The sequence below is a fragment of the Abramis brama genome, assembly GCF_963993115.1.
Source record: "Abramis brama genome assembly, chromosome: 6".
Taxonomy (NCBI): Eukaryota; Metazoa; Chordata; class Actinopteri; order Cypriniformes; family Leuciscidae; genus Abramis; species Abramis brama.
In genome coordinates this window covers 39,202,103-39,218,283 of record NC_139968.1, presented here as the reverse complement: position 1 = coordinate 39,218,283, position 16,181 = coordinate 39,202,103, and the positions used below count along the sequence as shown (strand labels likewise).

At 36.9% G+C, this 16,181-nt stretch overlaps 2 protein-coding genes across 2 annotated transcripts in view; both read right to left on the bottom strand.

Annotated features, from left to right (window-relative positions):
* Nucleotides 1-16,181, bottom strand: part of LOC311084281 (uncharacterized protein) — a 112,603-nt gene that overhangs the window by 20,680 nt on the left and 75,742 nt on the right. The gene's annotated exons all lie outside the window — the stretch shown is intronic.
* LOC311084283 (uncharacterized protein) lies at nt 1,124-15,817 on the bottom strand. The gene is made up of 5 exons (XM_084116218.1): nt 15,626-15,817; nt 14,991-15,320; nt 4,238-4,291; nt 4,074-4,136; nt 1,124-2,428 (listed from the first exon to the last, which is right to left on the bottom strand). The coding sequence occupies exons 1-5, from the start codon at nt 15,672-15,674 to the stop codon at nt 2,346-2,348; spliced, it is 579 nt and encodes a 192-aa protein (XP_083972344.1). The 5' UTR covers nt 15,675-15,817; the 3' UTR covers nt 1,124-2,345.

Sequence of the window (16,181 nt, the reverse complement as noted above, 5' to 3'; positions counted from 1 at the left end):
ATTCAATGCCACAAGATAACATGATCACATTATTTACATTAGCTGCCAGAAAGAGAGAGAAAAATACATAAAGCTCATCAAATGCACACATTTCTATCATGAATATGAATATCATTAATGCAGATTTCTAAATCTTTCCAGGATAGTCTTATAGTAGACTAATAGACTTACAGTAGACAAAATAAAACAGATTCAAAATAACTGGCCAAATTCAGTGTTATCTGCTGTTATTGATCATCATTGACCAGAAGAACAGCGGCTGGTTATCGCTCTGTTACTGCATGTTGATGTGATTTTGCAGGACAATGTGGGACACGTGTGAGAGAGATACATTTACTAATATTATACTATTACTGAAAAAAAATATTCAAAAAATATGTCAAGTATTTTTACAAATACGTTCTTCTTTTTTTCTTCTTTTTTGTGTGTTGCTTTAGACCAAACCTGTACTGCTGTGATTCATACTGATGGTTGGTGGTTTGGTTAATGGCTTATAACTATTTTAGTGAAATCCTTATGGAGAAATAAATAAATAAATAAATAAACTGCTTAATGCTTTAAATGTGTTTTCATTCAACCGTCATGAATATTCTTATTATGACTCCCCTTCAGTTATAATATAAGCATGTTTATGATCATAGCTGTACATCAGTTCGGTAAGTTATATACATACAATACAATACATTTGTATTTTTGGAGTTGCTGCATATACATTTAAGAAAGAAAATTAAAATAGCAACATAAGATACATTTAAAAAAAATAAAAATGTAATTAACAAAAAAAAATTGAAATGGGATGCATTAAAGAATAAAATGAAATATTCAAGAATATTCACAGTTTTAGCCTCAGATGGAGAGAATAGGGAAGCAAAGCTTTGTTTTACCATCACTAAACAATTAGACCACACATATTTTCACACATAATTAAAAATACAATATATGCCACAATTTTTCTATATCTCTTCTGTTTTCTCCGTTTTACCTCTTGAAGCTCTGACGTCATTGACCAGAAGAACAGCAGCGGCCGCAGAAGCCACGCCCATCAGCGCAGTGACGACCAATCGCAGCACAGCTTCAACTGAATCACAAAAGGGGGCGTGGCCTTCTGGAGAAACTACTGAAACAAATGATAAATTAAATTAAGATTTTCAACAAGTTGACTTTAGTCTTTCATGAATTTTGAAACATACATTACACATTGAAAAGCATTAAGCATTACGTAATGCTTTCCATTATCGATGGGCAAAGACAGTGATTGTACGTGAGGAAATGTGAACTGCTGATATAGAACTATTGACTGTATCTATCCGGCCTTTTTATTTGCCAAGAGAATTTCAGCAACTTTTTGTCTCAGTGGTATATTCACCCGAAGTCTGATGTTCAGAAGTCAACGGATATCATCAGTCAGGTATCAGTTGTGTTCACCGGATGCTCCCCATTTTATTATTGGGGATTTTAACAAATGTTCTTTGGAGGGAGTTTTAAAGGGGTCATATAATGGTACATGCACTTTTACAAGTTGATTGTACTGAGATGTGTGTTGGCAGTGCCTGTACACAACCATCATAAAATGATAAAAATCCATCCAGTGTTTTTTTTTTAAATCTCCTTATATGTTTTCCAATCTCTCAAATCAAGCCGTTCGACCTAGTGACGTCACACGGTCGGACGCCCCTCCCACGATTTGTGATTGACAGCAGCGTTTCAACACAGTCCCGCCCTCGCTCGTGACCGAGCTGTCTGTCATCATAGTCCGGCGCGTCATTGTTGATACTCACTGGAGCACTGTCTATGAGCAGAATGGCGTCGATTGTGGTGTTCTGTTCTTGGGTGTAATAACGAACACAGCAGTCATTTTGATGTTCCTAAATCTGAACCACTGAAGACGAAGTGGCTGAGTTTTGTTTTCGAAGGGAATATTCCCCACGATCAACGTCAATGCTTTCATGTTTGCGCGAATCATTTCACACACCAGACTGCTTTACAAACGAGGGTCAGTATAAAGCTGGTTTTGCTAAGAAGCTGCCCCTGAAAAAAGGATCAGTACCAACTATTCGTGTTCGTGCTGAACCTCCAGAAGAAGAAGTGAGTGTAACGTTTTATTGACCTTTATATTAATCTTTATATTAATCTTTGCAAATAGCTTGCACGCTTCACGATGAATGCGGCTGTTTACACTCAGGGTACATTATGGCATGTTTTCTATACGACGTTATTAATTCATAATCCCACGTTAGATTGTTTGTTTGATCCTTCAGCTGAACTAAGATAAAAGATCAAATAAAAAGATCTATCTGGTGTGTTGTTTAGTGCCGTGAGCTGTCAATCATATTTGATTAAGGTCTTCATCTCCCAGATCTGAGGAAATCATGTGTTGGTACTCCTACTCCTACAGGATTAATATGTGTTGATCCAAACTGGCATAATTCTGTAGAAAAATGGAAATAACTGAAGCCATAACAGTACATTTAAAACACCATAAACAGAACTAAACTAATTTGAAAAACATTTTATTCATCGGTTCACTGAAAAAACACATGATGGGAACCCTTAAAATGTCTGAAAACACTTGCTAAACCTCAGTCAGTTTCCGCTCACACATCCGTCTCCTTTAACATCACGAAAATCAACAAGCTTTTGCTGATCTTACATTTTCAAATGAATTCTGGCCCTGAATGAAAACTAATAGCAGAAGAGTGAAATATTGGATTAGATATCTGTATCTACTGGTGTGTTATTTAGTGCTGTGAGCTGTCAATCATATTTGACCTCTGACCTGTGACTCTTATTTGACTGTTGATGGATTCACTTTATTTCAGTGTAAAGATGTTTTGTGTGGAGTGGAAGATTGTGATCTTCTTATTAGCAGGAGAGAAAATGAAGAAACGCTTCAGCCACAAACTGCTGACACACACAGAGACGACAAACATCCAGCAGAAGCTGTTTATCCACCGACAGATCAAACCAGACACACAGATGTTTGTACAGATTAAATAAAAGAGAAAAACCACTGCAGGGTTCATTTGACGCAAAAGCCACTAAATTACGTCATTAAGTAATTTGTTAATTTGTTTTTGAGCAGGTAAAATTAGTGTTTTCTTATAATACTAATCATAATTTTTACTTAAAGTATATTACAAACTTTTAATTTAGACCCTAAAGAATCATATTAGCTTGTACAAAAATGGCATTATACTATATGACCCCTTTAAATTTTACCGCAATATATTGACTGTCCTACACGTCATCAAAAAACACTTGATTTATGTTATGGGTCAGTACCGGACGCATATAGATCCTTTTCCAGACCCCCAATTGGTTGTGCAGACCATAATGGAGTCTCTTTGCAACCATGTTATAAACCAGTATTGCGGAGAACAAGGCCAGTCATTAGGTCATTTCAAAGATGGACTGATGATAATATCTTACAGTTACAAGACTGTTTTGATCGCACCGAATGGGATATTTTTAAAACTTCTTGTGTAGACAGTGATGACCTAGCGGATGTTGTGAGTTCTTATATTCACTTTTGTGAAGAGTCTGTGATACCTAGAAAAAATGTAAGAATCTACTCAAATAATAAGCCTTGGGTGACAAAATCATTGAAACATGTTTTAAATGAAAAGAAACAGGGTTTTTACCAAGGAACAGATTTGGAAAAGAGGCAGGTTAATAAGGAAGTAAAACGAGAAATTAGGAGGGCAAAAATGAAATATAAGGCATCAGTGGAGGAGAAGTTTATTAAGGGAAATATTCAGTCAGTATGGAAAGAAATAAAAGTAATGGCTGGTGCAAAAAATAAAGAATCAATTGGAATTTGACTGAGTCTAGGATAGAAAAGGGAGAGATAACTAATGAATTTAATAATTTTTTTTACAAGCTGACTTTAGTCTTTCATGAATTTAAAAAATATCAAATTTTCTGCTTCACACAAGAAATAAAAATTAAAGACAGTTTTAAAAACATGAGATGACAGAAGCTCATTCATCATGTTTGGCATCTTAATTTATAAGTCTTGATAAAATCAACACATTAGTGAATGAATGTAAATAATATCAGCAGTGCTGCCGTACCTGCACATGTGTGACAGAGTTGAGTTGAGTCTGGTTGTGAAGTGATGAACTGATCGACCAGTGCTGTAATGATGAAGAAAGAAGTGAATGCATCAGTCTGATCTACAACAGAAGACAGAGATCAGGTCAGTAAATACACACATATATCATCAGTACTGTCGTACCTGCACATGTGGGACAGTGGCAGAGTTGAGTTGAGTGTGGTTGTGAAGTAGGCCCTGTAATGATAAAGAAAGAAGTGAATGCATCAGTCTGATCTAGACTCAAGCATCTTTTGCAGTGATTTTTGTGTGAGCATATCAGTGAACACCCCTGACCACTCGGTGAGTTTCACGTCTTTGTAAACGAAAGTTTAATGCGTTTTAGGAAGGACTGTTCCAGTGCACCTATGCAGCCATTGTGGAGGTGGAGGGGAAAGCGAAAGAAACCTAAAATTCTCAGGACAGCAGCATGTGTCCAAATTTTACTCTTAACCGTTCTATTTCATCACAAATGATCTGTAAACAGGGCTTTAAGTGTAAAATACCGAACTTGTCCTTTAAAGCGCATGACGTTCCTGTGTACTTGACCGTGCTGAGACGATCCTCTGTATCTGGGGCACGTTCAAGTTCAAAATGGTGCGCAACGTTTTGCTACGGTTTCCGGGTTGAACGTCATGTTTCCTGGAAACGGCGTCCACCGGTGTGCAACAGGGTTTGAAATACGTTTTCTCTTGGTGTGTCAGAACTGTACGGAGCCCCTAAAGGGACGTGGTGGTGGAATTTTTTTTAGGATGGGAGATTTTTTTTTTTTAAATCTTTTGCGTTCCCACGCAAAGTTATTTGCGTTCCCACGCAAAACCTGTTTTGAGCTCGGACAGACACTTCCTATAATGTCCCGCTGGCAGTGTTTCAGAGCTCCGTACGTTAATGGGGCGTTTCATAGTGTTTGAACTTGGACTCAAATATAAAGAAATGCGGTCAGTGCTTAACTCAATGAGTTCAGTGAAGCTGGCAATATTCACATAGGCTATTCGAACTTCCCTATTCTTGAGCTAAACTTTGTTAAAACACAAACGACACCTATTTACAATCACAGTAACCTAGACAACGAGCTACAACCCGATTCTCATCAAGACGAGCTTTATAGGGTAATATTAATTTCTCTAACCAGACGAATGAGAGACAAGTCCAAATAAGGGGCCGTCTGTAAAGTGCAAATCTCAAAACCCTTCTGCACATTTTATAGCCTATTATTAAACATTCAATAGCTTCACTGTGCTTCACTGTGACACACTGTTGGACTGTCAGTACAGTGTGTCACAGTGAAGCTATTGAATATGTTTAATAATATAAAATGTGCAGAATTGTCACCAAATTCAGTTCACACATCACTGCTCTCCTGCTGGTTATACTACATTACTTAGTTTGATAAAAAATGCAGAATTTTTATGATTATTTATTATGAAATAAAAGCAATAACTTCACCCTTTTTAGAAATAAATATTAAATAACTTTACACTGTGTGAAGTGTAGGCTACATACAGTGTACCAGAGGTGGGAGTAAGTCACACATGTGCAAGTCACAAGTAAGTCTCAAGCAAGTCCAAGTCAATTTTGTGAAAAGCAAGTCAAGTCAAGTCACTGCTTTATGTCAAGCAAGTCAAGTCAAGTCGTAGCTTGGGTCACAAGTCACTGGCAAGTCATACAAACATTTGATGATTTCACTGAATTTATATATTAAAATAAGTTAAAACTACATAAGTTGTGGACTATGGCTTTATTTGCAACATTTTTTTAAATATGCATTTCCACATACAGCTGAGTGGTTAAAAAATCTAAAAAAGAAAAAAGAAATAAAATTTCAAACTACATAGCCTAAAATGTAAATGTAACTGAAATTAGGCCACCATTAAAGCATGAAAAATAAATATGCCTCAAACATTGCAGAAGACCATTAAAAGATATTAAACAATTCACAATTCAAGTATAATGGTTCCTATGCCACCAAATGGCATTCTTCAAACTGGCATCCCCTTTATGGAACATGAACACATCCCAACAAGTTAGATCTTTCCTTTTTAACAAAAGAATAACAAGAAAAAAACAGTAATAATTGAATTGACACAAAACTTACACCTGTCAATCAGGTGGATTGACTATTGTACATTATTAATCTGTGTGAGTGAGTGATTTATTAATATTTGTGAATGATGTGTGTGCATGTGTATGAGTGAAAGGTGTATTGTTTGACTGTCCATGGTTGTGTTTGACTTTGTGTGTGTGTGTGTGAGAGAGAGAGAGAGAGGTGATTTGATTGAGTGTGATTGATTCATTAATATTTGTGAGTGAATGTGTGTGCGTGTGTATGAGTGAAGAGTGTTTTGTTTGTTTGCATGTGTGCATGGTTGTGCTTGCAAGTTTGAATTTTTGTTTTGTTTATTTGTGTATGCATGGTTCAGTTCGAAAGTCTGTATGTTTTTTTTTCTTTGTGTGTAGGTGTCTTTTTACAATCTTTTATGTGCATCCCCAAAAACTATCCAATTATTAGACACTGTACACATGCTATTATGCTATTAAAGGACAACTCCGGCGCAAAATGAACCTGGGGTGTAATAACACATGGGAACCGAGTCGACCGTTCTCTGGGATTTGTTTTCATGATAATCGAATGTAAAGAGTTTTATCTCTAAAAACTGATTAGCTTATAACGCTAGTATATAGGGCATAGAGTAAGTAAAAAGAAATCGCTAGTTAATACCACTAACAAGGCTCAAAATAGCCCCACACTAACACGGTAGCATAATGAGGGTGCTTGTTAGTGGTATTAACTAGCGATTTCTTTTTACTTACTCTATGCCCCATATACTAGCATTATAAGCTAATCAGTTTTTAGAGATAAAACTCTTTACATTCGATTATCATGAAAACAGATCCCAGAGAACGGTAGACTCTGTACCAATGTGTTATTAATTATTATTAAATTACAGTTACATTTTTTTTATATTTCTTTTAACATTCAAGTCAACCCTGGGATAGCAGACTATATTGGTAGCATATAACTAGACAGTACAAAGGGATGTAGGCCTATGCAGGTAAGAAAAACTGGAATATGGCATATTTTAACCCGATTTTAATTTTCAAGAAATATTTTGTTTTTCGCTGTGCTCTTGTATGTAAGGGATTATTCAGATCATAAAAAAAATCATTAATCCAAGGCACTCGAATATTATTAAAAATATATAGAAAGCCTTTATTTCATCATGGCTTTAATATTTTAAAATCAGGTGACAAGTAGCCTAGCTACTTGCACACCTATGCGTTGCGGCTAATGAGCCTTCGTCAGGGTGTGTGACCAAAGCCCCTTTCACACAGAGATTCCGGAAAATACACGGATAAAGTGACCCGAGATTTGACTTGGGTTAGTTTGATTTAGGTTCATTCACACTGTGCGTGATTTTCCGGAATAAGAGAGTGCGTTCACACACAACCCGTAAAAATCCCGTAAAGACACATGACATCGATGTGACTTTAATGTCTCAGCAGCGTCTTAAGTTTGCTTATGAGCTGCGATTTATCTCTCGAGAAACCATGCTTGTGCATTTTTTTCTCTCTGATTCGATCATAAACTTGCGCATTACATACCGTTTCACAGCTGGCGAACGATCCCGCGCTTCAGCGTCATCACTACGACACTGCATTATTACGGCCTTTGTTCACACAGCGCGCGTTCCTGCTGCGTCACGTGATTGTTGCGGTGCGTTCAAATATAGATATTTATTTTAAAAAAGACAAGTTATTTCGAGTCATTTACCTCAAGTCCGAGTCAAGTCTCAAGTCATGAATATCAAGTCAAAGTCAAGTCAAGTCTTTTATTAATATTTGTCAAGCAAGTCTCAAGTCCTAAAATTTGCGACTTAAGTCTGACTCGAGTCCCCCATCTCTGCAGTGTACAGTGTAATGCCATCAAATTCAGTAAGCAAATATAATGCAAAAGCTGCGTAGCCTACAGTACCAATATCATTTGTGTAAAGAATAGGCCTACTTATTTTTATGTGCAATTACTTCCCAAACTGTTGCAACATTAGAGCAGTGATGTGTCATGTGTGAACTAAATTTGGTGTGTTACAGTGACGTTATTGAATATTTTTCATAATATAAAATGTGCAAAAGTAGTGTAGTATGACCAGTGGGTCACCATTGATGTGTAAACTGAATTGGGTGGCACTACAGTTTGTAACATTGAAGTTAATGACTATTTGACTGTGAGTTGATGCTGTAGTCGTTTTTGGGTTGTATTGCATTTTGCAGACGGTCCCTCTCAGCCGCCTGCTCATAGAGATCAATTTAGACTATATTATAAAGCTTGTTTTGATGAGAATCGGGTTGTAGCTCGTTGTCTAGGTTACTGTGATTGTAAATAGGTGTTGTTTGTTTTTTAACAACGTTTAGCTCAAGAATAGGGAAGTTCGAATAGCCTATGTGAATACTGCCAGCTTCACTGAACTCATTGAGTTAAGCACTGACCGCATTTCTTTATATTTGAGTCCAAGTTCAAACACTATGAAACGCCCCATTAACGTACGGAGCTCTGAAACACTGCCAGCGGGACATTAAACAGGAAGTGTCTGTCCGAGCTCAAAACAGGTTTTGCGTGGGAACGCAAATATCTTTGCGAGGGAACACAAAGTTTCTCGGGGGAACGCAAAAGTTTTGCGAGGGAACGCAAAAGATTGAAAAAAAAAAAATCTCCCAACCTAAAAAAATTTCCACCAACCACGTCCCTTTAGGGGCTCCGTAGAACTGCAGTCCAATCAGCAGCAACATGTACATAAAGCACGCGGTATTAAAGTGAACTCGCACAATGGGTTCAAGGAAAGTAATTTACAAATGTGTTTGATGCAGCTCGTTATACGCAACAACTGAGGATATTAGAAGACATGTTTGTCGTAAGTTTTATTGTAAAAATATAGGACATCAACATGATGTAGTTGTTTATATTTTTAGCTTCATTGCAAGTGTATGACATTTGGTATAGAAATAAACAATGGTAATTAAGTGCTTTTCCTAAAAATGAGAAAGAAAATACAGGGTAAAACAGTATGAACTACAAATAAAGTCAGTATCTGAGGCTAAATAGATGTGTTTTAGTCTGAATTAGGTAAGATGTGTGCTTCCATTTCAGTTTCAGCAATCCCTTCACTCGATTGGGATGTTCTCTTTTGTTCTGGGCGGCAAGTGCAGTAACTGTAACATCGGGCATATTTTGTAGTATTAAACACATATTTATACCGACTTCATCAGGCTCCGAAAATTCTTCACAAAGAACACAAAGAATGGCCTTCTCAGCTGCCATAGTTGCAACTCTTGCGTCATCTTGCGGTGTATGAATGAGTGAGTGAATGGGTGAATGTGAGGCAATGTAAAGCGCTTTGGTGGCCATAGGTCTGTGAAAGCGCTATATAAATGGGTCCGTGTAACGCTTCACAATTCAGTTTTCAGACCATACAAAGCAAATGCAAAATTGAAACCAGACATTCTTTTTTTTTTTTTTTTCAGTACATTATCAATGGATATTTGCCTTTTTCTCCCCTTTTTCAATTTTACTTTTGCTAAATTGTGACTTCAGAAACAAACATTCGAATAAATGAAATCTAACCGATTTTCTATTTTTCCATTTTTCGTCTTGTAATTTGCGCCGTGGGCGGTACCATTAGCATGGGGGTGTGGCCGTGGACTAACTTTACTATCATTTCATTGATGTAACTGCTTTATTTACACTGCATGCACGTTTGAGGAGAAGTTTAAAAGACGGAACACAGGACGACATTTTTCACCCGAAGTGCCATCATTATTATTATTCTGTGCTAAATTATAAGGCAGTCTCGGACCGACCATCGGGAGCAGCCGGGAAAAGTGAAATCCCGGTGGCCTGGGTATGATTTGGCACATTGCCCTTGTTTGTATTTACCTATTCATTCTTACTTTATTTTATTAATATATAATATAATATAATATAATATAATATAATATAATATAATATAATATAATATGCATTTTACATGGTACAGTAGCCTAGGCAGCCACAACCACGAGATCCCAGGCAGTTCATTTTCAGTGCAGCAGAACGGGGGTGGCAGCGCTTTTCAAGATCCTTCACGGGAATCTAGAATAACGATAAAAATTATAGCTAGCCTAGGCCTACTAAGCAAAAATATAGAAAAAATAAGCATATTTTCCCCCCCCAATTTTTTAAAGGTTTTTAGCTCTCGTTTGTAGGCTAATACAATATTTAATGTCTATAGTGCTGATTCATTATCGAATGGCGAATTTAATGTGCTCGAATAAATAAATAAAAAACAAGCTGGGCAATGTGCCAAACGTAGCAAGGTATTTCTGTTTATTTATTGAAAATAAATAAATATTATTGCTCTTGATTTGCAGCACCATAGTTAACTATAGCCTAGTATCGCCTCATGCTCATATCCTGGCGAACTGCTTCTATTGTAATGAACAGACTAGAGTTCTTCTACAACTGTGCTAGATTTAATGGCATTTTACGGGAACGAGAAGCGGTGTAGAGCTAAAGCACACTGAAGCTCAAGCGGATGCCGTGGTAACGAACAATGCCCGCTATAGTGAAAACATCTGCATCTTTATTGAATTGTAGGCTATTACAAACGAGAGCTAAAAACCTAACAAAAAAAAAAGCTTTTTTTCTATATTTTCGCTTGGTAGTATTTTTATTAATAAGGTCAATACAAACAGGGCAATGTGCCAAATCATACCCAGGCCACCGGGATTTCACTTTTACCGGCTGCTCCCGATGGCCGGTCCGAGACTGCCTTATAATTTAGTAGGCTACACGTAGACTATTAGCCTAATAATAAAAGTTATGGCACTTCGGGTGAAAAATGTTGTCCTGTGTTCCGTCTTTTAAACTTCTCCTCAAACGTGCATGCAGTGTAAATAAAGCAGTTACATCAATGAAATGATAGTAAAGTTAGTCCACGGCCACACCCCCATACTAATGGTACCGCCCACGGCGCAAATTACAAGACGAAAAATGGAAAAATAGAAAATCGGTTAGATTTCATTTATTCGAATGTTTGTTTCTGAAGTCACAATTTAGCAAAAGTAAAATTGAAAAAGGGGAGAAAAAGGCAAATATCCATTGATAATGTACTGAAAAAAAAAAAAAAAAAAAGAATGTCTGGTTTCAATTTTGCATTTTTGCATTTGCTTTGTATGGTCTGAAAACTGAATTGTGAAGCGTTACACGGACCGAAATGCAGTCCATTTACAATTTGCCATCAGAACAGTGTGTTCAACGCATCACCGTTTCTGTTTAAAAAACGTTGTGCAACGTTTTGTCGGGGCTGAACGCAGCCCTGTTTTGTGTGGGTTGTTGTTTTGTATATGTGTGCAGGGATTGGCTGCCGTCGGAGGAGGGTCCGTGTACTTTTTGTTCATTTAATTTCCTGTTTGGAATGGAATAACGAGAAATGAAAACCAGCTCGTTTATTCGTTTTTTAGTTTAGTTTAAAAAACGAAAAATGAGATTTTGGCTCGATTTTTCATTTTTCGTTTGTGGTTTACAAATCGGTTTATGGGTTCAATATTTCATTTGCACACGTGGGCGGTGCTGAAACGCCCCTTTCATCTGATTGGTCAAAACGCTCCGCCTTCAGAACCCATAAACCGATTTGTAAACCACAAACGAAAAATGAAAAATCGAGCCAAAATCAAATTTTTCGTTTTTTAAACTAAACTAAAAAACGAATAAACGAGCTGGTTTTCATTTCTCATTATTCCATTCCAAACAGGAAATGAAATGAACAAAAAGTACACGGACCGAGGAGCCTGATTGGCGGATCTACTGAGGCGCTAACCGAAGATGTGGAGCTCATTCTGGCGTGAGGAGCTCCGGATTCCAGATCCCAAAACCTGCTGTTGATCATGTTCGTTTGTTTGTGATGATTTAATTAGGTTCTTTCTTATGTTGTAAGAGCATAGGGGTGTCCTGACATTTATTTTGTTACTTTGTACTTTGTTTGTGATTTGTTTATTTATAGGGAGTTAGGGAAGTTTCTTTGTAATTTTGTTTATTCCCTGATTAGGTCATTTATACATGTTTTATTTATAAATCTATTTAGTTTAATATTTTGGTCTTGGGGCGTCCTGATGCCATTGCTCCTTAATTTAATTACTTTTTTCACCTTAAATAAATTATAGTTTTTGTGAAACTTAGTATTGTGTCTTTGGTGATCTGTCGGCTGGGGTTTCACGTCGAGTCCGTCCTTATTGCACGGGGCGTAACAGCCGAGACACACATTACTGGATCAGACACCCTCCAGATCAAAGGCTCCTCATGCTCACATACTTCATTGTATTTAAATCATTTTGCAGGCAAAAAATCTTTTTCCATTCACTCTCAGAAAAAAAGGTACAAAAGCTGTCACTGTGGCGGTACCTTTTCAAAAGGTACACCTTTGTACCTAAACAGTGCATATTAGTCCCTCAAAGGCAGCCTACATATTGGTACCAAAAGTGGACATATTAGAACCCTTTTGAAGGGTACTGTCCCAGTGACAGCTTTTGTACCTTTTTTTCTGAGAGTGTTGATGATATTTAAAAATGGGAGATATTTTAATATAGACTGTCGTGCTACACTATTCATCACTGGTACAGTCATGTTATACCCTGGTAATCCAGAGTTCTCGCGAGAGCACAAGTTGAATTTGCTCAGCGAGTTACTCTGGCGTCGAGTAATGATGCTCATTAAATATGCCCCTTGATCTGAGCTGCACCAATCACATCGGGTTATCTGATATAGGCGGGCCAGAGGCGAGATGACGACAGCGCTGTGACGTCGAAGTCATTAGCAAACACTGCAAGATGGCTATGGATGAACACCAGTTGTTTGAAACGGCTTTGGCCGCTACAATGAACGAGTTAGACTTGGCTTTTTCTCTAAAACAGGAACAGAAGACGGCGCTCGAATCGCTCCTTTGCAAGAAGGGTGTTTTTGCTGTTTTGCCGACCGGATACGGCAAGAGTCTAATCTACCAGTTAGCTCCGCTGGTAGCTAAGAGCGTATGGGGCTTATTGTTGTGATTGGTCGTAGTGTTATCCAATTGCGTGCAGTGAGATTTTCAAATGCATGCTTGGTGCCGCCCCTCGAGCTGGCCGATTTTCATTAGTCGACGCCAGACCATTAATCTTTTAGATTTAGGTCTGGATTTCCAGGCTACACTATAGGGGATGAAAAAAGTTTGCTACTGGAAAAGCATCACTGTTTTGTTGTTGTTGTTGTTTTTAAAAAGGCATTACACTAGAATTTCTTTTTAAATACTTATAGTTAGAAACTCTCTAAATTTGGATAACAGTATTACATTTACAATTTAATTTGAAGAATTGTTCACTTGTTTTTTCCTTGACATTGACAGACCAACAAGAAATGTTCTTTACAAAAAAAAGATACATGGACCTATGTGTGTTAATAATAGAGCTGGAAATAACTTCTACTGAAACTTGCTTATCTGCAAGGTCACAGCATTAATATGCAAATCATGGAAATATATAGAGATGCATATGCAGCTGAACATCAATCTTATATTTCACATACACATAGTAATATATTAACATCTCACATACAGTAAGTTTTATTTGTCAAACATTAGCATTCACTGATTCTGTACTTTTTCACAGTAAAACTGTTTCTCATAAAAGATGAGGTTAAATTGTGGAAGTCCTTTCAACCCCACACTATTCACAGAAACACACACTCACGCTATTCACACCTCAAGACATGCAAACACAAAAGCACATTAACCACAAACGTCCAGTAATGAAACACATTCTCATGCACACACTCTCTAACCAACAGATGAAACTACATTCATATCTCCATATCTGAAAATGAGGCCTTCTGCAGTTTGAGCTGTAGAATACAATACTGTAAAAATACATTAAAAATGTCATGAAATTAAATGTGCTGTCATTCTGCAGATTTTGTAAAGTGCCCCATTATGCTATTTTAAAGGTTTCTATATAGGTTTGTTTTGGAGTCTGCAACAATAGATTTACAAGCATCCAATGTAAAAAAAATGACCTGATTGGTCAGATGGCTCAGTCTGTTGTGATTGGTCTACTCTGCTCTGATTGGTCAGATGGCTCAGTCTGTTGTGATTGGTCTACTCTGCTCTGATTGGTCAGATGGCTCAGTCTGCTGTGATTGGTCTACTCTGCTTAAGTTTTAAATTAAATTTATTTACTAAATTAAAGTTGAAACTCCAATCTCCTCCCAAATATCCTCAAAAAAGTCTTTTGGTGCCTCAATGACTACTTCACTCAGAGAAGCTGTCAATCACAGCTGTCAATCATGACGTCACACTACCGTTTTAAATCAACATCAAATAACTAAAACCAAACTTATTTAAAAGATGAACATTTGAACTTACATCAGTGTGATAAAATGATTTTTTTCATGTCTGTGTAAACTACCAAAAAATGTAAATTTGTGAAAACGGTGACATCATGTGCATGTGTATTCCGATTTTATTATATTGTTGATGTGTAACGTATCCTCAGTGTGCAAAAATAAAAAGCTTTTGTGTGGAGAAACAGTAGTTCATCATATTTGCTCCTGGTCATTGCTTGCATGACATTCATTTCTGAGTGAGCTTTATGAGTTTTAAAACACTATGACAGTATGACAGGTGTGAAAGAGACAAATTATCAACACTACAAAAGTTAGAGGCTTTTCTCATGGTCAGTTTTCACTGTTTTTAGAAACCTATATGGATTAATATTTAAAGTGGAAATTTCAAAGATCACAAAGAAATTATTTTTTTATTTTGTAGTATTAAGAAGAATTCTAACAATAAAATGGCACTTCTGTAATATATAATAGAGTGAGCTGTATTTCTCTACTCACCATAGACAGTAACAGTGAATCTGTATGTAGACTCTGAGCTGCTGGTGCTGATCTCAACTTCATAAACTCCAGCATGATCAGTTCTGGTGTTCATGATGGTCAGAGATCCAGTCTTCTTGTCCAGCTTCAGTCTGTCTCTGAATCTCCCATCAAGATCATCAGGGATCGTATTTTTCACTCCATCAGTTTTAGCTATAAGAGGCCCGTTAGTTCCAAATCTCCACATTATCTTTTCACCTCTCTGTATTTCAGTGAGACTAGAGTTTAGAGTGACTGAATCTCCCTCCATCACTGACACTGACTTCACTGCATCTGTGTCAGCACACACTCCTGAAGAACACACAGAAACAGTCTCTCAGTCACACATTCAACTTTAAGTTGTTTTAATGAAGCTTTAACTGAAGTTTGAAGGGGTTTTGAAATTATTAAAAAATGTGAGAAAGCATAAAGATAGAAATGAAAAAAGATGGAAACAGTGGAGAACAGTTATCTGAACCTCTTCTTATATTGTACATTTTTATTTTAGTGTTAAGAGATACACAAATAAATTCAACAGTGAGGTGGAACTGAAGTTCATCAGAGCTCCACATAAACAATATGCGACTGTAAAAAAATTATAAACTTGTCTAACTTACCAACCAGACAGCAACAGCACAGACAGCAAAAAGCAAATGTGTGAAACATTTTCAACAGTTCAGTGGTCTGAAATAGTTTCAGTCAGTCTAAACCTGTGAGTGTCTGCAGTGAAGATGTGTAGAGAACAAGTGTTGACAATCTTAACTATTTGCTAACTTCCTCCAGACTGAATTAGGCCACGCCCCCTGCCTCCTAACACACGCCCTCTCTCTGAAACCCCGCCCCCAAATGTTGTGTTGTGTATGTCTGTGCATCATTAGGTGATGTTGGTTTTGGCAGATCTTTTAAAGATTAATCTCAGCAGTTGCTTCACTATGAAAGTTTTATCTACAAGCATTTATAAAATATTCATATTCATGCTAAGAATAGTTTAAAATCAATTAATTGGCTTATTTCATATTGCAGCTTTTCATACATTTAACAAATGTTTCCATTTGTCACACTTATGACTTTCTGAAATTTGAATATGAATATACAAGATCTAAGATCCCAAGCTAATGGGACACTAATCACTATTATGGCGACTTTAAAACAAATACAGTGGTAAACAATTAC